The 23,267-nt window shown below is 35.4% G+C and overlaps 1 protein-coding gene across 6 annotated transcripts in view; it reads right to left on the minus strand.

The window, feature by feature from the left end:
• The window catches only part of NUP210L (nucleoporin 210 like), a 272,420-nt gene that overhangs the window by 231,219 nt on the left and 17,934 nt on the right, over window positions 1–23,267 (minus strand). For 4 of the 6 annotated variants that reach the window (XM_077156243.1, XM_077156244.1, XM_077156242.1 and 1 more), the window contains 6 exons: window positions 22,831–22,981; window positions 17,674–17,806; window positions 16,857–17,015; window positions 13,737–13,805; window positions 8,013–8,119; window positions 5,547–5,687 (listed from right to left, as the gene is read on the minus strand). In XM_077156243.1, coding sequence (XP_077012358.1) covers window positions 5,547–5,687; window positions 8,013–8,119; window positions 13,737–13,805; window positions 16,857–17,015; window positions 17,674–17,806; window positions 22,831–22,981 — 760 coding nt within the window. Of the gene's footprint in view, window positions 1–5,546; window positions 5,688–8,012; window positions 8,120–13,736; window positions 13,806–16,856; window positions 17,016–17,673; window positions 17,807–22,830; window positions 22,982–23,267 lie in introns of those variants that run through there. The other 2 variants (XM_077156247.1, XM_077156246.1) reach the window with 2 other exon arrangements.

Here is a 23,267-nt window from a genome sequence, read left to right on the forward strand (position 1 = left end):
GAAGCAGATAGATAGCTTGATAGAGAGAGAGAGAGAGAGAATGAGAATGACCCAGCAGTAATTGTACAACGGTTTAGAACTTAGACCACAAAAAGATTTTACCCAGCAGAAGTATTTTATCACTGCCCTTGTATATCCTTACTGTCCTATGACCGTAAGGAAACATGGAAAAATGAAAACAGTGCAATTTTAGGAGGAAAGGATGGTTTTAAATGTTTTTGTAGTTAGCTTAATGATAAATACAGATTTATGCTTCCACCTCTGAAAGAGGTGCCCTTTTGCAATAAAAATAAAATAACTAGAAATTGGAACAAAAAATATTTTTAAAAAATATTTTCAGACATTAAACAACAGTGCACAACTGTGAATCCTCAAAAGAAGGGAAATAAACCTATGTGAGCCCTAAAACTGCCCTAGCTTATTACCTTAAGGCAGTTTTCAGGTTTGCAGAGCCCAGAAGTTTCCAGAAGATAAGGAATAGAGTTAGAGGTGTTCTATGGCAGTGCATATGTGGGATAGGATTCTAGGCACCTGGAGAAAGAACCACCAGAAAGCAATAGGCCAAACAATTTCCAGAGCTCACACAGGAACAGGGCCAGCTCAAGTTCTTGCCAGGCTTCATATTACATGGGCAAAAGGTAGAGGCCTCATAAAGGCAGATCACTAAAGATTCCAGATACAAAAATCCTGGCTACAGGAGAAAATGTGCTGTATATTAGATTTATAGCATGTATCATCACAGAGGACATAGCCACAGCCCCACCAGGTGTTGCCACTCAGCTGTCATGGTAACTGAGTCCTCAAAAGGCTATTCCATTGTTCTATCAGGCCAGCTGAATAACATGAGTCTGCAGTTATGAATGTATTTCATCTACTATAAAATGAGTTCCATAGTCAGAGTGATGCTACTATTACCATGATAGTGAATAAGGCTACCAGTGAGTTCACCAATGGTAGTTTTAGTAGAAGCACAGCAGACAAGGAAGACAAACCCATATCCAGGGTAACTGACTATTCCACTGAAAATAAAGCGTTGCCCCTTCCATGATGGAAGTGGTCCAATGTAATTAACCTGCCACCAATTAACTAACAGACTTCCCCAGGGGGCAGAGTAAAGGAATCAGTGAGCAGCCTTACATGATAAATTCAATCTAGCATTCCAATTTCCACTAATATGGGGTAGAGAGATGGAAACGATCTGAAGTTCTGGAGAGGCTGGATTCTGAAAAATATGGTACAACCAACTGTGGTGCTGTGCTTTGAAATTTATTGCTTTTTTTGCATATATATTATTTTTCACAAAAATGAAAAAAATGTCTATTGTGATGATAAAAAAATATTTATTCCTTCTAGCCACCTATTTCTGGAGAAGTTAGAAAGAAAATCTGAGAGAATTGTATGACACATGCTGGGATCTGTCCTGTACCTACTTGTTGAAGAGTGCTTTGAAAACTATTGCTTTTTTATTTCTTTGCTTTGTATATATGCTATATTATACAATAAAAGAGTTAAAAACAAAACAAAACAGATCTCCTGTAGCCCTAGATGGCTCCTCACCCATCCTTCACCTGCTGGGAGTGAAGCCAGCCCATGTTCCCAGTGTGCAGATCCCTGGTTTTGACTCTAGAGAGCGCAGAGTAACCCTTGTGCACGTACGGGAAACATGCATATTTGGTCCAATCTGTCTGGTGTGGCCTGAGAGCCTTGCCATCCCAGAATTTGTCCTGTGTGTGGAGGGCAGTTCCTAGAGTGTTCAAGGAGCATAATGTACATAACCTACACTCAAGTATTCAGAAAATGGACTGATGGACAAACACATAGATAGGTGGACAGACAGACAGATGGATGGTTAGAAAGATAGAGTGTACAGCAAATGCAGTAAAATGTTAAAATTGGCGGTTCTGGTTATCCGAGATATAGTGGTATGTTTGAGTTCTCTGTATGAGGTATATATCACTTTTGTCATTGTCATTTAAGGTTTGAAAGTATTTTTAAAAATTTTTAAAGTTTAACATTTTAAAAAAAGTATTGAATGCAGAACATGAGGGAGAAGGCAGTCAAAGGTGGTATTTAGGAATCTATCTTTAAAAACTTGTTGAAAAATTCACTGGTGAAAAACAGGTTTGGCAGGCTTTTAAAAATCAGAATACTTTTATATTTTGGCAGCATTAGAAAATGATTCATTTAAAGGTTTATTTTGTCCAGAACCTAAATTATCTGTAGCGCATAATCTAACTCAACCTGTCTGGATACATAAATTAAATAATCCAAATTCCTTGGGCCACGGTGGCTCAGCAGGTAAGAGTGCTTGCCTGCCATGCCTGAGGACCTGGGTTTGATTCCCGGTGCCTGTCCATGTAAAAAAAAAAGAATGGGGGCCTTTAATTCTGTATAGCTTAATGTAATGCCTGGATACATCCCAGAGTATATTAAGCAGATAATCAAAAAGTATTGGCAAAGTCCCTTGAGGGATGGGAGAAAAATTATGGAACTATTAAACTTTACACCAGGGAAACCTTTGCTACTGTGTCAAACACTAGGGACACCCAAATCGATAGGCCAAGCACTTGATCTTGAGACTTGTCCTTGTGAAGCATATGTAGGTAGCAGGGAAGCTTAGCCTACATATAGGTATGCGTAGATACTTCCAGAGGACCTCTTTTGTTGCTCAGATGTGGCCTCTCTCTAAGCCAACTCTGCAAGTGAAACTATTGTCTGCCCTCCTATGTGGGACATGACACCCAGGGGTGAAATTCTCCCTGGGGGCATGGGAGATGACTCTCAGGGATGAGCCTAGACCTGGCACCATGGGATCAACAATTCCATCCTAACAGGAATAAAAGAAGTATAACAAATAAAGTATCAGTGGCTGAGAGAGTTCAAATAGAGTCAAGAGGCTACTCTGGAGGTTGCTTTTATGCACACTTCAGTTAGACATTGCTAGCTATCATAACTTGCCAAACCCCAACCAAAAAAATTCCTGCCAATCCTAGAGAACACCTAGAACATTATATAAGACTATATAAGGCTTCCTTGAGTAGGACATGAGATTTTGTTGGTTTGTCCAGAGTGATGCCCCAATAAATCCCAGAGTGATATGAATAGTGAATAAAAAGTATTTGCAAAGTCCCCTTCGGGGAATGGTGAGAAAGGGGGAAAATTCAACTTTTCCAAGTTGAATTCTTGATATTTTCACAAGCAGTGCGGACAATCAAAGCTATAGGCTGAGGCCCCAATCTTGGGAGTTGTTCATATGAAACTTAACCCCACAAAGCATAGGTCAAGCCTACTTAAAATTAGGCCTAAGAGTCACCCGCAAGAGAACCTCTTTTGTTACTCAGATGTGGCCTCTCTCTCCAGCCAATACAACAAGCAAACTCACCACCCTCCCCCTTTCTACATGGAACATGACTCCCAGGGGTGTGGAACTTCCTGGCAATGTGGGACAGAAATCCTGGAATAAACTGAGACTCAGCATCAAGGGATTGAGAAAACCCCTAGAATGAGCTGAGACTCAGCATCAGGGAGAGAAAAACTTCTCGACCAAAAGGGGGAAAAGTGAAATGAGACAAAAAAAAAAGGGTCAGTGGCTGAGAGGTTCCAAACAGAGTCGAGAGGTTATCCTGGAGGTTATTCTTACACATTAAATAGATATCACCTTGGTAGTCAAGATGTAGTGGAGAGGATGGAGGGAACTGCCTGAAAACGTGGAGCTGTATTCCAGTAGCCATGTTTCTTGAAGATGATTGCATAAAGATATAGCTTTCACAATGTGACTGTATGATTGTGAAAACCTTGTGTCTGATGCTCCTTTTATCTACCTTATCAACAGACGAGTAAAACATATGGAATAAAGATGAATAATAGGGGGAACAAATGTTAAAATAAATTTAGAGTGAAATGCTGGTGATCAGTGAGGGTGAGGGGTAAGGGATATGGTATGTATGAATTTTTTTTCTGTTTTCTTTTTCTGTATAGATGCTAATGTTCCAAGAAATTATCATGATGATGAATATGCAACTATGTGATGATATTGTGAATTACTGTGTGATTATATGTGTAGAACGGAATGACAAAAAAAAAAAAAAAAGGTTCCATGCACTAGGGTAATTTTCTAGAAACCTACAACCTCCAGATGGGTCCTCAGACCATATAAGTTCTGAAATGCTGAGGGACCAGCCACTCTAGAACATCAGCTAATTCCATCTCCCTACCCTATATTATTGACAGCCCCTTTCAATGTGAAACAGTTAGAATGGGCATAGCCCAAATACTCCTAAGTGTGGGAGAAAAATCAAACATGATGGTGGAGTTATACAGAGAAGATAGGGTTTAACAAATGGATTTAACAATTGCTGAATCATTATACTGATACTTTTTTTAGTCTCCAGTATCTTGCAGCAGCCAGAAGGAAAAACCTAAAATTGTGGAACTATACCAAACTCTGAAATCTGTTCTATAACTAATTGTTCTGATGTGCTTTGAAATTTATTGTTTTGTATATATGTTATTTTTCACAATAAAAAAAAAAAAAGGATTCATTCTTTATCTCTTTACCAGTACCTCCATTTCTGGCATTTTGCAGCAGGGAAATAAGATAAAAGTAATAAAAAAAAAATTGTGCAAAGATACTCAGTTTTGCAATTTACAATAGTAAAACACTGGAAACAATGTAAAAGTTCAATACGGGGGCATGGCTAAATAAATTGACATACTAACCCTTTGGATATTTAGAATAAAAGGTATTCCATGTAGACTTAATGATCTGCAGAAATGTGCATATTAAGTAATTTTTTAAAGGAACCTCAAATGATATACATACAATGACCACGACTATATTAAATGTATCTACAACATTTGGAATAGAATCTGGAGAGGTTAAATCTATTGAGTGTCTTGTTTTTTTAACTTTTTAAAAAATGTTGTGAAACCTAAAGGTGGTGTGTGCCATATTTCTGCTTGCATGGCAACAAGCCAGCCAAGCCTTTCAGTGTTTTTAAGATACAAAGAGTGTTCTTTTTTTTTTAAGAGAAGATGTAGGTTTGCAGAAAATTATGCATAAAATACAAAGTGCCTTAATAACACTCTATTAACTCTAGACTCCATTGGTATCCAAGTGTGTTAGTGTGGTAGATTTATTACAATTGATAAAAGAACAATTTCATAATTGCGCTATTAATTATAGCCCACAAATTACTTTAGGATTCCCTGCTTGTGTTGTATAGTCTTACGGATTTTTAAAAATTTTATTCTAGTAACATATATACAACCCAAAATTTCCCCTTTCACTGCTATTAATTATATTCACAATGTTATGCTATCATCACCACCATCCATTACCAAAATTTTTCCATCACTCCAAATAAAAACTATGTACAATTTAACTATTAACTCCCAACCTCCACTCTGGCTCCTGGTAACCTATATTCTAGATCTGAATCTACAAATTTTCTGATTCTAATTATTTCATTTAGTGAGATCATAAATATTGGTCCTTTGTGTCTATTTCACTCAACATGATGAAAGAGCATCCTTTTAATTCTTACCTGGTAAACGATGGAAGTCAGGGATACATTTACTACTGCAACACCATCTTTCAGGGCTTTTACTACATAGTAAGATCCATTAACAGTGGTTAGCTGCTCTTCAAAGTACTCCTTTGGAAACTGATGCACAATCTTGAGATTCTGAAATCAGTGCAACAGCAACACAAATCTGAATTGCCAAGTCATCTTAATTCCAAAGTAAATGGAAAAAAAAGTGTGGCTATACATTCAGAGGATAAATAAATCTTTGCTCTCCCTCATGGAAATTGTAATTTGCAAAGGTACAAAAATGGAACTAGGTTTAGAAAGATAAATTAATGGCAAGCAACCAGGAGTAGAGTCAAAGTTGACATAAATTTTAGTGTAATTTGTGCCATTCCAAATTGACACTTCTTAGGGGAAGAAAACAGAACCTAGAGAGTATGTACATCACTTCACATCTGATGTGTGCACCACAACTCTCACCACTTCAAACTGTCGTAGGGGGGCATACGATGCATCTGCGAGTGACGCAAGATGGCAATGGCAACCCGTAGCCTTGTTCTAGGCCATGAAAATGTCCAAATTAAGGCATCAAAGGGAAGATATCTTCACTGAAGAAAGGCTCCTGGCATCCGGTGTTTCTCTGACAGACAGCAAGGCATGTCATGTAAGATACGGATCCTCTTTCATTCTTTTGCAAATGGATATCCAGTATTCCAAACACTATTTATTGATGAGGCTACTCTGTGCCAGGTACCATAAAATACTTCTATAAAAGAAGCCTTTATATAAACACCTGGCAGTTTTCATTTGTGCTCTCTTTAAACCTCACAAACATAGTGTAAGAAAGACCATGTTATTCTTCTGGAAAGAAAGACCATACGGAAAGGCCCTGAAAGATGAGACACCACATGGAGGAAAACCCAGGCACCCCAGCCTGCAGCCAGCACCAAAATGCCAGACTAGTGGGGCAAGCCAACTAGCTCTTTCTAGCCTAGCCCAGCCACATCTGAAAGCAGCTTGCCAATACCATGTGTCATAGAAGGACCACCCAATCAATCCAGACAGTGGAGATAAATAATATATCATTGTTTAAAGCAAAGAAAAAAACCATTTTGTTCTTTGCAAAGACAATAAAACTGACAATCCTTTAGCTAGACTAACAAAGAAAAAAAGAAAGGATACAAATAATGAAGAGCATAAATGAAAAAAAAAAAGGGACTTTACTACCAACCCCATTGTAATAAAAAACACTCTAAGAGGGATACTATAAAGAATTGTGCTGATTTGAATCTGTTATGCACCCCAAATAGCTTGCATTCTTTTAATCCATCACTGTGGGTAGTAAATTTTGCTTAGATTGTTTCCATGGAGATGTGACCCACTCAATTCAAGATGAATCTTAATCCTTTACTGGGGTCCTTTGTGAGAGGATAAAAGAGTAAAGACTCAGAGAGTTTAGAGAGAAATGCCCAAAGTCATTTGGAGACAGTGACTGAAACATAGCCAGGAGAGGATCAGCAGATGTCGGCATATCATTTTTCCTGTGATGGAATCCTGCATGCCAGCAGCCTTTCCTCAGGGAAGGTATCTTACTCTTGAAGCCTTAATTTGAATATTGTCATTGCCTGGAAACTGTAAATTTGTAACTGTGCTGGCTGGAAAAGATTTATGTATCCTAGAAATGCCATGTTTTAATCCTGATCCAATCTTGTGGGAGCAATATTACTTTAATCCCTATTCAATAATGTAGGCTGGAATCTTTTGATTAGATTATCTCCATGGAGATGTGATTCGTCCAATGTGGGTATTAACTTTTGAATATAGGGAGATGTGACTCCACCCATTCCACATGGGTTTTGATTATTTACTGGAATCCTTTAAAAGAGAAAGCATTTTGGAAAGAGTCCCTTTTTAGAATGATGAAAGCCAGAGCCCATGCAACCAGAGACTTTTGGAGATGAAGAAGGAATATGCCCCAAGGAGAGCTTCATGAAGTAAGAGACTTGGAGAGAAAGCTAGCAGGTGTCACCATGTTGCCATGTGCCTTTTCAGTTGAGAGAGACACCCTGAACTTCATCAGCCTTCTTGAACCAAGGTATCTTCCCTGATGCCTTAGATTGGACATTTTTATAGCCTTGTTTTAATTGAGACATATTTGTGGGCTTAAAACTGTAAACTTGCAACTTATTAAATTCCCTCTTTAAAAAAAAAAACTATTGCAGGGTGAGAATGGTCTCCCCTCCAAAGGGTTATAATTGGTGCTCTCACCAAACCCTTCCCATAATTCTGGCTGAATTATATTCTTTACTTTTGGGTTAGAATCCTCAAGGACAAAACTATTTCATAATAATAAAAAAGGAGTAATTTATATGTCAAAAAACAAAATCTGGAAGAAAAGAAGGAAGGCTTTCTAACACAAAGATAACTCACTCCAGGAGTTATCTGTACAAGTGGCTAGAATAATACAAAAGAGAGACTCACATCTGAAATATAGACCTTTGTGCTGCTTTTATCAAAGACTTCCACTGTAATGACATACACCTGTCCCACCTCTAGACTCCATCGATCTCCAGGTTGGATGGTGAAGCCTGTACAAAAATCAAGAAAGAAAAATATTATTAGAGGCTAATGTTTTTTATAATAAATTAAAAAACAAAAACTTAATAAGCTATTTAGAGAAAAATTCATGTATATACAGAGATGGTTTCCAGATGAAATTCTTTTAGTTACCCTCTCAAATTATATAGTAATACAGAATATGTGTATGCCATTGAAGTTAAATTGGTATCAAATCAAATATGATTGTTATATTTAGGATGTTAAACTTTAATCCCATTGTGCTGGTTTAAAAGGATGTATGCCCCCTAGAAAAGCCATGTTTTAATCAAAATCCCATTTCATAAAGGCAGAATAATCCCTATTCAATACTGTATGTTTGAAACTGTAATCAGATCATTTCCCTGGATGATGAGATTTAGTCAAGAGTGGTTGTTAAACTGGATTAGGTGACAACATGTCTCCACTCATTTAGGTGGTTCTTGATAAGTTTCTGGAGTCCTATAAAAGAGGAAACAGTTTGGAGAATGAGAGACTCAGAGAGAGCAGAGCAGAACTACACAGCCAGGAGAAGCAGAGTCCATGAGCTAGCGACCTTTGGAGATGAAGAAGGAAAATGCCTTCTGGGGAGCTTCATGAAATAGGAAGCCAGGAGAGAAAGCTAGCAGATGACACCATGTTTGCCACATGTCCTTCCAGATGAGAGAGAAGCCCTGACTGTGTTCGCCATGTGCCCTTCCACTTGAGAGAGAAACCCTGAACTTCATTGGCCTTCTTGAACCAAGGTGTCTTTCCCTGGATGCCTTTGACTGCACATTTCTATAGACTTGTTTTAATTGGACATTTTCTCAGCCTTAGAACTGTAAACTAGCAATTCATTAAATCCCCCCTTTTAAAAAGCCATTCTGATTCTGGTATATTTCATTCCAGCAGCTAGCAAACTAGAACGCCCATGATAACCATAAAGAAAATATATGAAAAACATATCCAGAAAGAAATGAGAATATTGCATAATACAAAAAAAATCAAATGCATATGAAAGTAGGTATTAGCAGAAGAATTGAGGGTCAAAAAAGGTATATAAAACTTACAGAGACTAAATAGCAAAATGGCAGAAGTACAGCAATAACAGTAGTTACTGTAAACGTAAAGGGATTAAGCTGGCCAGACAAAAGGCAGATATTGGCAGAATGGCTAAAAAAGCATGGTCCAACTAAATGCTGTTTATGAGAGATTCACCTTAAATTTAAAGACATAAGTAGTTGTAAATGTAATTAACACCACTAGATTATGTATTTCAGAGTGGTTAAAACGGGATATTTTAGGTTATACATATACTACCAGAATAAATTTTTTTAAAAACCATCAAACTGTATAGCAAACTAATGTAAACTACAGACTACAGTTAATAGTATAATTATAATAATATTTTATAAATTATAACAAAAGAACCGCAATAATGCAGTATTACTAATAGAGAAAACTCTGGGTGTTAAGGGATTGGGGGCGGGAATATGGAAACTTTATACTTTCTGATAAACTTACAACTTCTCTAATGTAAAAATAATAATAATAATATAGCACCTACATGAAATAACTAGCATTTACCAATTCATACAGACAGAAAGTAGATTACAGGTTACCGGGGTAGGGGACAGAGAACGGGAAGTCAATGCTTAATGAGCACATGGTTTCTGTTTGGGGCAATGGAAGAGACTTGGGAATGGACGGTGGTAACAGCAGCACAACACTGGGAATGTAATTAATACCGCCGAACTGTACACTTGAACGTGGTTAAAGCTGGGAAAGTTTATGTTGTATATTTGTGATCACAATAAAAAATTTAAAGGAAAAACAAAGACGTAAGTAGGGAGAAAGTGAAAGGATGGAGAAAATATGAAAAGTAACTAAAAGAGAGTTGGGGTAGCTATACTAATATCAGATAAAATGGATTTTAAGTAAAAAACTGGTAAAAGAGACAAAGAAGGTCATTATACATTGATAAAAAGGTTAATTCAATAAGAATACATAAGAATTATAAATATATATGCACCTAAACAAGAAACTATAAATGTTGGAGAGGATGCAGAGAAATTGGAAAACTTATTCACTGTTGGTGGGAATGAAAAATGGTTCAGCCGCTGTGGAAATCAGTTTGGCAATTCCTCAGAAAACTAAATATTGAGTTACCCTATGACCTAGCAATACCAATACTCGGTATATACCCAGAAGAGTTGAGGACAATGACACAAATAGACATTTACACAATATGTTCGTAGCGGCATTATTTACAATTTCCAAGAGATGGAAACAATTCAGGTGCCCATCAACAGATGAGTGGATAAACAAAATGTGGTATATACATACGATGGAATATTATGCAGCATTTAGACAAAATGGTGTCCCAAAACATATGACAACATGGATGAACCTTGAGGATTTAATGATGAGTGAAATAAGTCAGAGATTCCATAATTATGACTCTGATAAAGCTGCCAGTTTTTTGGAGCAGCGAGAAGGAAAATCTGAGTTGAGGACACGGTAGCCCATGACAAACTCTGGGAACTGTTCTGTAGCTGCTGGCTGAAGTGTACTTTGAAAATTATTGCTTTTTTTCTTTCCTTTCTTTGTATATATATGTTATATTTTATAACTAATAAATGGTTAAAAAAATTATAGGCAGGTATAGTATATTAGATCAAATAAATTCCTAAAATCAAAAATTTGAAAAATATATATATATATGCACCTAATGCTAGATCCCCAAAATATATGAAGCAAATATGGACATGTTTGAAGGGAGAAATAGACAGCTCTACAATAATAGTAATAGCACATTTGAAAACACCACTTTTAACAATGGATAGAACATCTAGACAAAATAGCAATAAGGAAATAGAAGAGTTGAATGATACTCTAAATCAACTAGACCTATATAGAAACCCTTCTCGCAACAACACAAAGTATTTATTTTGCTCAAGTGCACAGGGATCATTCTCCAGGATAGATTATGGTAGGTCACAAAACAAGTCACAATAAATTTTAAAATACTAGAATCATATAATGTATCTTCTCTGTCTATAATGGAATAAAGCTAGAAATCAATAACAGAAGGAGAAATGGAAAATTAACAAATATGTGGGAATTAAACAATCTATTCTTAAACAACCAATGAGTCAAAGAAGAAATCACGAGGGAAATTTGGAAGTATCTTGAGATGAATGAAAATGAAAACACAACATACCAAAATTTAGGGATGCAGCAAAGGTAGTGCTGAAAGAGAAATTTATAGCTTTAAATGCTTACATTAAAATGAAAAAAGATCTCAAAATTGGAGGATCTAAAAAAAGAAGAGCAAACTAAGCCCAAAGTAAACAGAAGGAAAGAAATGACAAAATTAGAGTGAAGATAAATTAAAAACAATAGCATTAACAAAACAAAAAGTTATTTGAAAAGAGAAATAAAATTGACAAATCTTTAGCTAGATAACAGAAAAACAGAGAGAGGACACAAACCAATAAACTCAGAAATGAAAAGGGGGACATTACTACTGACCCCACAGAAATCAAAAGTATTATAAGAGAATACTATGAACAACTGTATGCTAACAAATTAGATAACCTAGATAAAATGGACAAATTCCTAGAAACATACAAACTACTTACAGTGACTCAAGAAATAGACCTCAATAAACCTATCACAAGATATTGAATTGGTCATCAAATTGATACAGAAAAGGCATAAGACAAAATACAGCACCCCTTCCTGATAAAACACTTAGAAAATCAGGAATAGAATGAAACTTCCTCAGTATGATAAAGGGTATATATGGAAAAAAAAAAACCACAGCTAACATCCTACTTAATGGTGAAAGACTGAAAGCTTTCCCCCTAACATCAGGAACAAGACAAGGATGCCCACTGTCACCATGTTATTCAACATTGTACTGGAAGCTCTAGCCAGAGAAATTAGACAAGGAAAAGAAATAAAGGGAATCCAAATTAGACAGGAAGAAGTAAAATTATCCATGTTTACAGATGACATGATTCCATACAGAAAAATCCTGAAAAATCCACAACAAAACTACTACAGCTAATAAATGAATTCAGCACAGTGGCAGGGTACGAGAACAATACCCAAAGCCAGTAGTATTTATATACACTAGTAATGAACAACATGAAGAAGAAATCAAGAAAAAAATCTATTTACAATAGCAATTAAAAGGATCAAATATCTAAGAATAAATCTAACCAAGGATGAAAGGACTTGAACACAGAAAACGACAAACATTACTATAAGAAATCAAAGAAAACATAATGAGACTATTTCACACTCATTAGAATAGCTACTATATAAAAAAAGAACATTACAAGTGTTGGAGAGGATGTGGAGAAATAGGAACACTCATTTATTGCTGGTGGGGATATAAAATGGTGCAGCTGCTGTAGAAGAGTTTGGCTGTTACTCAGAAATTTAAATATAGAATTATCATACCACCTGGCAATCCCACTTCCAGGAATTAGAAGAAATTAAAGCAGGGACTTGAATAGATATTTGCACAATGATGTTCATAGAAACCTTGTTCATAAATGCACAACATGGAAACAACCCAAGTGTTCCATCACCAATGAATTGATCAACAAAATGTGGTACATACCCACAAAGAAATACTATTCAGTTGCAAAAAGGGATGAGGTTCTGATACATGTGACAACATGGAGGAACCTTGAAAACATCATGTTAAGTGAAATGAGGCAGACACAAAAGGCCAAATATTATAACGTCTCACTGATATGAAATAATTAGGATAAGGAAATTCAGGGAGCCAGAAACTAGAAAATAAGTTAACAGGGGCTGGGATGGGGGTAGGTGATGGGAAGTTAATGCTTAAATTATACAGAGTTTCTACTTGGGATGATGGAAAAGTTCTGGTAATGGATGGTGGTGATAGTTCAACACTGTGACTGTAATTAAAAGCATTGAATTATACAATTTGAATACACTTAAAAGGGGAAATTTTAGGTTGTGTATATTACTAGAATAATTTTTTTAAATCCATAGGACTGTACACCATATTAATTATAGCTAATAGCACAATTATGAACATGTTCTTTCATCAACTGTAACAAATCTACCACACTAATACAAGATGTTAATAATAGGGTGGTATGTGGGAACTCTGTATTTTACGCATGACTTTTCTGTCAATTTACAACTTCTCTAATAAAAAAAACTGTATAGTAATTATAATTCTTAGTTTAGTTTATCACAGATATAATGACACGTTTTCACTTCTATTTCTATACAAAAGGTAAATCACAATGTCAACCAAGGATTCTTTCAGTCAGAACTGTTTCATATGACCTAAGGATATTAGAATTCTTTTCTTTTTCTTCATAGTCTCTTTTCCTAACCCAAACATTGTATTACAAGGGTCGCCATAATTTTTCACAATTTGTTTCAAGACCTTCACTCTTACAGATAGTAGTCAGCCAGAATCAACAATGTGAGAAAACATTCAAAGTAAGTAGACTCTGAATTAGCCAAATCTCAAAATGAATGTTAAGAATCACTCTAGTTTTTAATGCACTAATTTTAGTGAAATAGTTTAAACTATTTAGGTTTCTGAAAACCATTATCTAAAAATACCTAAAAATCCAGGCTCTACCACATATATGGTGCAATTTGGGAGTCCAGACACCGATCGCATATGAACATCTTAATTTTTGCTTAAGGAAATCATATAAGCTAGAGTTGGGTGAAAAGAGACAGGTACGCTACCAAAGAAAAAAATAGCAAACCTACCAACAACAACAAAAATTCTTTTAGTAAATTTTGGAAAGTAAAAACTTATATGTGTTTTTTTGATCCAGATGGACAGCAGTCACTGTGGCTGTTTCCTCATTCAGTAAAGCCACTTTCTCAGAAACAGACCCATTACATGCAACGCTATGGTCTTGTAATTCCAATGTATAATGTCCCGGTGGTGATTTTGCCTACAGCAGCAGCTTCAACTACTATCTACCTCTAAACTAGAAACTGTCAAATATCTATCTTCATAGTGAATCTTTCTCCTCCAGATGCATAAATAAAACCTGTTTGGTTGTCTGTCCCACAGGTACTTGAGGTTAACATGTGAAAAATTAAACCCATTATCTTTTCCCTTAAATCTGCCCCTTCTCTTACATTCCCTATCTCCATGAACAGTCCTACAGTGCTGGGACAAATTATGGATAGTTACCATCTGTGATGGTTAATTTTATGTATCAACTTGGCTAGGCTATGGGCCCAGGTATTTGGTCAAACATAGTTTAGATGTTGCAATGAAAGTATTTTGTAAGTGTGATTAACTTAACTGACTTTAAGGAGATAATTCTCAAAATGAGGGTAGGACTCATCCAATCAGATGAAGGCATTAAGAGCAAAAACTAAGTTCCCCAGAGAAGAAATTCTGCCTCAAGCCTACAATATCAACTCCTGAATTTCCAGCCTGTGGGCTTGCCCTACAAATTTCAGACTTGCCAACCTCCCCACAAATGCATGAGCCAGGTGTTTAAAATAAATCAATTTCATATATATATACTTATTGGTTCTATTTCTGTTGCAAACCTTTATGGATACATCATCCATGTCCTGAAGAAAGACACACAAATAGACAAATATAATGCATTTTAACATTTGTTATTTTGGAAGAAATAACAATATGAACTGAGAATATTAAAAAAAAAAAAAGATTATCTAAATCTGCCTGGAGAATTCAGGGAAGTGCTTAACACAATTGGGGCTCAATAACTATTGAATAACAATTACTTCATTTTGGAGTAACTATTGTTTTTGTTGGCAAATGCCTTAGGCATTAAAATGACTAAAGAACAAACAACTTTGGATCAACTGATCTTCCTTAATATGTTTTAAACAAATGACATAAACAGTTAACTAAAACTATTCCAGAAGAAAGGCCTTTTAAGTCTGATGGATTCTTGCTCAGAGTAGGCCTACCAGGCCCTTACATGATCTACTCCCTCACGATATGGTCTCTCCTACCATATTCCCTTTATTCACTGCAATTCAGCCTCAGTGTCTTCCTTGCTGTTTCTTAAACATGCCATATATTTTCCAACCTCAGAACTTTCGCAATTGCTATTTCTTCTTCCTGGAGCTCTTTCACCCAGATACCTGCATTGGCTCATTGATCCAATATCGTTTTATCAGACTTCCCTGACTACTCTGGGTAAAAGAAACTATATCCTCACCACTTAGACCAATGTTGAGCATATAGTAGGAATATAACAGATACTTGGTGAATTGAGTTAATTTCTTTCAGATTCAAATATTCAAAAATGGGAAACATTTCCAAATTAAAAAAAAGAGAGAAACAGAGTCCAAATCCTGTTTCAATTTTCTAAGAATTTAAATCTTCATTCTGTTTTATTTTCCTTAACTAATGGAGCTCTATGTATCTCTCTCTTTGTTCAATCCTTACAGATTTAGTGCTTTAAGAAAATTACATTCAATTCAATTTAACAAATATTGAGAATCTATTCAATACAATACCATCTTTTCTCAATTATTCATGTGAAAACAGTAAAGAACAAATTAAATAAAATTCACACAAGTTCCTCCAAACTCCATTTTTTTCACATAGTTTCTCAATTACAATTAAAAAATATATATTGTTATTGTAAACAACATACAAACATTCTTGACATCGTTATAATCAATGGCTCACAATATCATCACATAGTTGTGTATTCATCACGACGATGAACATTTGCATCTCTCTGGTGAATGAAAGAAAAAAGAAAAAAAGAAAACTCATACATGCCATACCCTTTACCCCTCCCTCTCATTGACCACTAGTATTTCAATCTACTCAATTTATTTTAACCTTTGTTCCCCCTATTACTTGTTTATTTTTTTTACTCAACCATCCATACCACAGATAAAAGGACCATCAGACACAAGGTTTTCACAATCACAATTACATTCCAAAAGCTATATCATTATACAATCATCTTCAAGAAACATGGCTACTGGAACACAGCTCTACCTTTTCAGGTATTTCCTTCTAGCCACTCTAATACACCATAAACTAAAAGAAGATATCCACATAATGCATAAGAAAAGCCTCCAGGATAACCTCTCAACTCTGTTTGAAATTTCTCAGCCACTGACACTTTATTTTGTCTCATTTCTCTCTTCCCCCTTTTGGTAGAGAAGGTTTTCTCAATCCCTTTATGCCAAGTCCCAGCTCATCCTAGGATTTCTGTCCTATGTTGCCAGGGAGGTTTACACCCCTGCGAGCCATGTTCTATGTAGAGTGGGGAGGGCAGTGAGTTCGCTTGTCATGTTAGCTGAGAGAGTGAGAGGCCACATCTGAGCAACAAAAGCCTCTGGGCGTGACTTTTAGGCCCAATTTTAAGTAGGCTTAGCCTATCTTTTGCAGGGTTAAGTTCCATAGGGGCAAACCCCAAGATTGAAGGCTTGGCCTATTAATTTTGTTGTCCCCTCTCAATTATAATTTGATTAAGGTTGCAATTAAGCTACAAAGTTAACAAATCCCAAGTTCCAAATATTCTCCTTTGTTCTACCTCCCTATTGTTAGAAATTCTGACCATAATAATTTATACTTCTTTGTTTAAAAAAAAAAAACGTGGAAAAATGAGTGTAGTATTAATGTAATCACTCAATAAATTATTTTACCAAGGATCATGTCTAACATGCTCAGGGAAGCATAGATTGGCAGCTAAAACTTTAATGAAAGGATACTTTTATGAACAAAAACAAGATTAGTTTGGCCCAGTTGGACTGCAGTCACTGTGGCTGTTTTCTCATCCAGTAAAGCCACTTTCTCAGTAAGAGACCCATTACATGCAATTTTATGGTGTTGCAATTCCAATGTATAATGTTCCAGTGGAAATTTCACCTCTGTAAGACATGAAAGACACATAAATGTAAAGACAGGAGCCATTCCAATAGTGAATGGTTGGATTTTAAGAGGAAAATCAGGAAGCAAGCCTAAAAGAAGAGCATGACTAGTTCTAATTTCTTTCCCACGATGATGAGTTTCTATACTTTCCAAGTCATTTTTGGGGACTACTATCTGAGTTTAATGCTGGTATAGGTTTATATTCTTTAAAAACTGGTGAACTAACTATAGTAGGAAGGACTGTCACAAGTAAAGAAAGGATTAATGCAAATAGACCCAATGCACACTTTGTAAAGTGATTAGAATTTATTTTTAATTGATAGAGTATTAATCTTCCAGTTAATGGACTGAACTTCTCAAGAAACAACTATTGCAGAGCTCTTTACATGATCATTAAAGTCCCTTTTGATAAGCAGTGTCTTCACTTGCCCCACAAAATCTGTTAAATTTTTGGTTTTGGTTTTAACAGAGAATTTATATGCCTATGGACACTGTCCAGAATTAGCTCAAGTACAGAAATTAAGGAATACTTTATCACAAAACCTAAAAGCACAAATAAGTATTATTTGCATATATAATACATAATTGCATCTCTTCTTGTTGCCAGGAGAAAGGATTGGGGAAATGTGAGGTTTAGGTAAAGAAAAATTGCTGTACCTGTCATTCTTCCCTGAACCATTTTTGCAACTTGGTATTTAATAAATGCTCCAACTAAGAGATAGATATCATAAGATGGTATTAGAAATATATTCTCCAAAACAAGCAGACGTATCAATGCTGCTGCCACTTTCTAAAAGAGGATGGGAAAAAAAAAACAAAGTTTCCATAGGCAGAATCCTCAAGTCTATCTTCCTTGTCAAAAGCTTACTTCTTTTAAGTTTATTTTAAATATTTTATAAATATTTTAAAAATGCTTTGTTAGCCTTGAAAAGTAGGCATGAAAAAAACAAAAAACAAAATAAATGAATAAAAAATAAAAACTAACAACAAAATCAAAAAAAGAAAAATAAATAAATAAAAATAATAAAAAAGAAAAGCAGTCATGAATCTTAATGCTATATTAACTTTCTAAGTTACTTATTAATTTTCTATGTCATAAAGAATTAAAAAATGAAGCCTTGTGAAAACCTTATGTCTGCTGCTCCTTTTATCTATGGTATGGACAGATGAGAAAAAAATATGGATAAGAAATAAACAAACAATAGGGGGAGCAAAGGTTAATATAAATTGAGTAGACTGAAATACTCATGGCCAATGAAAGGGAGGGGAAAGAGATATGGCATGTATGAGTTTTTTCTTTTTTCTTTCTTTTGCTGGAGAGATACAAATGTTCAAAAAATGATCATGGTGATGAATACACAACTATGTGATAATATTGTGAGCCACTAATTATAACCATGTCAAGATGTATGTATGTCAAGAATGTTTGTAAGCTGAATATAGAATTGCCATATGACCCAGCCATACCATTGCTAGGTATCTACTCAAAGGACATAAGGGCAAAGACACAAACGGACATTTGCACACCAATGTTTATGGCAGCATTATTTACAATTGCAAAGAGATGGAAACAAAATGTCCATCAACAGACGAGTGGCTAAACAAACTGTGGTATATACATACAATGGAACATTATGCAGCTTTAAGGCAGAATAAACTTATGAAGTATGTAACAACATGGATGGACCTTGAGAACATTATGCTGAGTGAGACTAGCCAAAAACTAAAGGACAAATACTGTATGGCCTCATTGATATGAACTGACATTAGTGAATAAACTTGGAATATTTTGTTCGTCACAGAGACCATCAGGAGATAGAAATGGGGTAAGATACTGGGTAAATGGAGCTGAAGGGATACAGACTGTGCAACAGGACTGAATACAAAAACTCAGAAATGGACAGCACAATACTACCTAACTGTAATACAATTGTGTTAAAACACTGAATGAAGCTGCATGTGAGAATGATAGAGGGAGGAGGGCTGGGGGCATAAATGAAATCAGAAAGAAAGATAGATGTTAAAGTCTGAGATGGTATAATCTAGGAATGCCTAGGGTGTATAATAATAGAGAGTAAATATACAAATTTTAAAAATGTTTTTGCATGAGGAAGAACAAAGGAATGTCATTACTGCAGGGTGCTGAAAATAGATGGTAATTAATATTTTAAAATGTCACCTTATGTGTGAGACTAAAGCAAAAAATGTTTATTTGGTACAAAGTTTATATTTTGACTAGTGCATTTTCTAATATAACTTATGTAGATAGTTTGATTGAACACCATAAGTACTTGGAATGTCAGGTAGGACATGAGATTTTGTTGGTTTGCCCAAAGTGACGCCCTGATGAATCCCAGAGTGATTCGATCAGTTAGCGGGAAAGTATTTGTAAAGCCCCCTTCGGGGAATGGTGAGAACAGGGAGAAATTCAACTTCCCCAAGTTGAATTCTTGATATTCTCACAAGCAGTGTGGACAGACAAAGTTATAGGCTGAGCCCCCAGTCTTGGGGTTTGTTCATATGAAACTTAACCCCACAAAGGATAGGTCAAGTCTACTTAAAATTTAGGCCTAAGAGTCACCCCCAAGAGAGCCTCTTTTGTTGCTCAGATGTGGCCTCTCTCTCCTAACAACACAACAAGCAATCTCACCACCCTCCCCCTGTCTACGTGGGACATGACTCCCAGGGGTGTGGACCTTCCTGGCAACGTGGGACAGAAATCCTAGACTGAGCTGAGACTCAGCATTAAGGGATTAAGAAAAACCCTAGAATGAGCTGAAACTGAGCATCAAGGGATTGAGAAAACCTTCCCGACCAAAAGCGGGAAGAGTGAAATGAGACAAAGTGTCAATGGCTGAGAGATTCCAAACAGAGTTGAGCGGTTATCCTGGAGGTTATTCTTATGCATTGAGTAGATATCACCATGTTATTCAAGATGTAAGGGAGAGGCTGGAGGGAACTGCCTGAAAATGTAGAGCTGTGTTCCAGTAGCCATGTTTCTTGATGATTGAATAATGATATAGCTTTCACAATGTGACTGTGTGATTGTGAAAACCTTATGTCTGATGCTCCTTTTATCTACCTTGTCAACAGATGAGTAGAATATATGGAATAAAAATAAATAATAAGGGGAAACAAATGTTAAAATAAATTTAGTTTGGGCGGGCCACGGTGGCTCAGCAGGCAAGAATGCTTGCCTGGGATGCTGGAGGACCTGGGTTTGATTCCTGGTGCCTGCCCATGTATTTAAAAAAAATAAATAAAAATAAATTTAGTTTGAAATGCTAGTGATCAGTGAAAGAGAGGGGTAAGGGATATGGTAAGTATAATCTTTTTTTTTTCTATTTTCATCTTATTTCTTTTTCTATTGTCTTTTTATTTCTTTTTCTAAATGGATGCAAATGTTCTAAGAAATGATGAATATGCAACTAAGTGATGATATTATGAATTACTGATTATGTTAATTTTTATTTCATTTGTTAGTTTTTTAATTAATAAATAAATTTAAAAAATAAAAAAATAAAAAAGAATGTTTGTTTGTTTCCTGTTTATAATAAAAATATATATGTTAAAAAAAAAAGAAATGAGGGAAAATCACAACCATAAAAAAAAAAATGAAGTCTTTTTCTGAAGAAGAGGTAGGCAAATACAAAGGCAAACATAGTGAAACAAGAGGAGGTTAAGCTTGACTGTATGAAATTGTCTTTAACTACCTTCAGTGAACTGACTTGCCAGGTTAAGTTATTCTCCATTTCCTGCTGAACATATTGATTCTTGTGAAGCCTCATTCAACATGAGATTAGTAGACTGCTCTAAGATATCCACACACTTCTGTTTCTACCACCTAAATTAAATGCTTACCAAAAGACATTTGTTTTTCAAAGGAATGTCTTTACTGCAGGGTGTTGAAAATAGACGGTAATAAATATTTTAAAATTTAAATTATGTGTGAGACTGAAGCAAAAAATGTTTATTTGGCACAAAATTTATATTTTGACTAGTGCAGTTCCTAATATAACTTATGTGGACAGCTTAACTGAACACCATAAGTACATGGAATCATAAGTAGGGCATAAGATTTTGTATGTTTGTCCAGAGTGATGCCCCAATAAATCCCAGAGTGATTTGAACAGTGAATAAAAAAGTATTTGCAAAGTTCCCTTGGGGGAATGGTGAGAAAAGGGGAAAATTCAGCTTCCCTAAGTGGAAAATTCTTGATATTCTCACAAGCAGTGGGGACAACAAAGCAATAGGCTGAGCCCCCAATCTTGGGGTTTGTTCATATGAAACTTAACCCTACAAAGGACAGGTCAAGGCTACTTAAAATTAGGTCTAACAGTCACCCCCAAGAAAACCTCTTTTGTTGCTCAGATGTGGCCTCTGTCTCCAGCCAACACAACAAGCAAACTCACCACACTTCCCCTGTCTACGTGGGACATGACTCCCAGGGGTGTGGACCTTTCTGGCAATGTGGGACAGAAATCCTAGAATGAGCTGAGACTTAGCATCAAGGGATTGAGAAAACCTTCTCGACCAAAAGGGGGAAGAGTGAAATGAGACAAAAAAAAGTGTCAATGGCTAAGAGAGAAATTCCAAACAGAGTCAAGAGGTTATCCTGGAGGTTATTCTTACACATTAAATAGATATCACCTTATTAGTCAAGAGGTAATGGAGAGGCTGGGAACTCCCTGAAAGTGTAGAGCTGTGTTCCAGTAGCCATGTTTCTTGAAGATGATTGTATAATGACATAGCTTTCACAATGTGACTTTGATTGTGAAAACCTTGTGTCTGATGCTCCTTTTATCTACCTTATCAACAGATGAGTAAAACATATGGAATAAAAATAAATAATAGAAATAAATAAATAATAGGGGGAGCAAATGTTAAAATAAATTTAGTAGATTGAAATGCTAGTGATCAATGAAAGGGAGGGGTAAGGGGTAGGGTATGTATGAATTTTTTTCTCTTGTCTTTTTATTTCTTTTTCTGAATTGATGCAAATGTTCTAAGAAATGATCATGATGATGAATGTGCAATTATGTGATGATATTGTGAGTTACTGATTATATATGTAGAACGGAATGATCATATGTGAAGAATGTTTTTGTTTGTTGTTATATTTAAAAATAAATAAATAAATAACCAAAAAAAAGACATTTGTTTTTCAGAAGCCTATTTATGGCAGTTGTACTTGTAATAATAATTACATTCAAACAATAAACTGTAGATGTGAAAAGAAAAAGAGTAGTTTCTACAAAAATTTAAATGCTTTGGAAAGAAATTAAAGGCAAGCTGCTAAGATGTGCTACCAAATTAGGTGTAGGTAAGAAATGCAAATGATTGGGGTAAAAATCCTTAAAAAATAGAATTTTATACTCAGATTGCTTCACACATGTCAAAGGTGTCACCTAATTATAAAAGAAAGTGAAACTAGAAACTGTCGTTTATTCAATAAAGAATATGTACATTTCTAATCAGTGAACTTGTCAAAGAAAGGCCTTGGACTTACATAAAAAGGATTGGTGAATAAAATGCAGTTAAGTGTTTTAACAAAAAATGCCAGTTGTATTTGGAATTCTAATCAGGTAATAAAATGAATACCTGAATAAATAAAAATAAAAATAAGAATAAATAAAATACCTGAAGGCAGGTATTTTTTATACTTAACCATTTCAAATGACTTTTTCAATTAAATGACCAATTATCGGTCCAAAGCATATCAGGTTAGAGGGCTTCTACTATAGATATACATAAGAAACTATATTTCCCATAGGTATGACTATTAGATGAAAATTTATAGCACAGGATTTTTACCTTATAGAATTGTTCATAAATTCGAACTTTTACAACAGCAGCACCAGTTCTAATTCCAGACACCAAAATCATATCTCCTTGTCTTTCTTCTTTTTCCATCTCAGCTATATACACTGGGGGAGAATATTCTGCTTCAGAATATTTCAGAATCCTAAAGAGATAAAATAATATTTGCCTCTAACAGAATCAAACAATCAGTCTTCTTCAAAAACGCCCTAAAGAGACTTTAAACATGGTCTCTTCAATGTTTATAGAATGTAAAAAAATATATTTATTTCTGTTTTCCACAGGCAGTAAGGAAAGTATTTAATATGCCTCTGGCTAAAACTGTTGAGGGACTAAAACTTAGATTTCCTGAGAGCTATTTCTTGGCACTAAAGATGACATTTCGTTTATTATACCATTCATTCTGTTTCAGGTAGTGTAGCATGCTGCAT

Source organism: Tamandua tetradactyla, chromosome 4 (genome assembly GCF_023851605.1).
Source record: "Tamandua tetradactyla isolate mTamTet1 chromosome 4, mTamTet1.pri, whole genome shotgun sequence".
Classification (NCBI taxonomy): domain Eukaryota; kingdom Metazoa; phylum Chordata; class Mammalia; order Pilosa; family Myrmecophagidae; genus Tamandua; species Tamandua tetradactyla.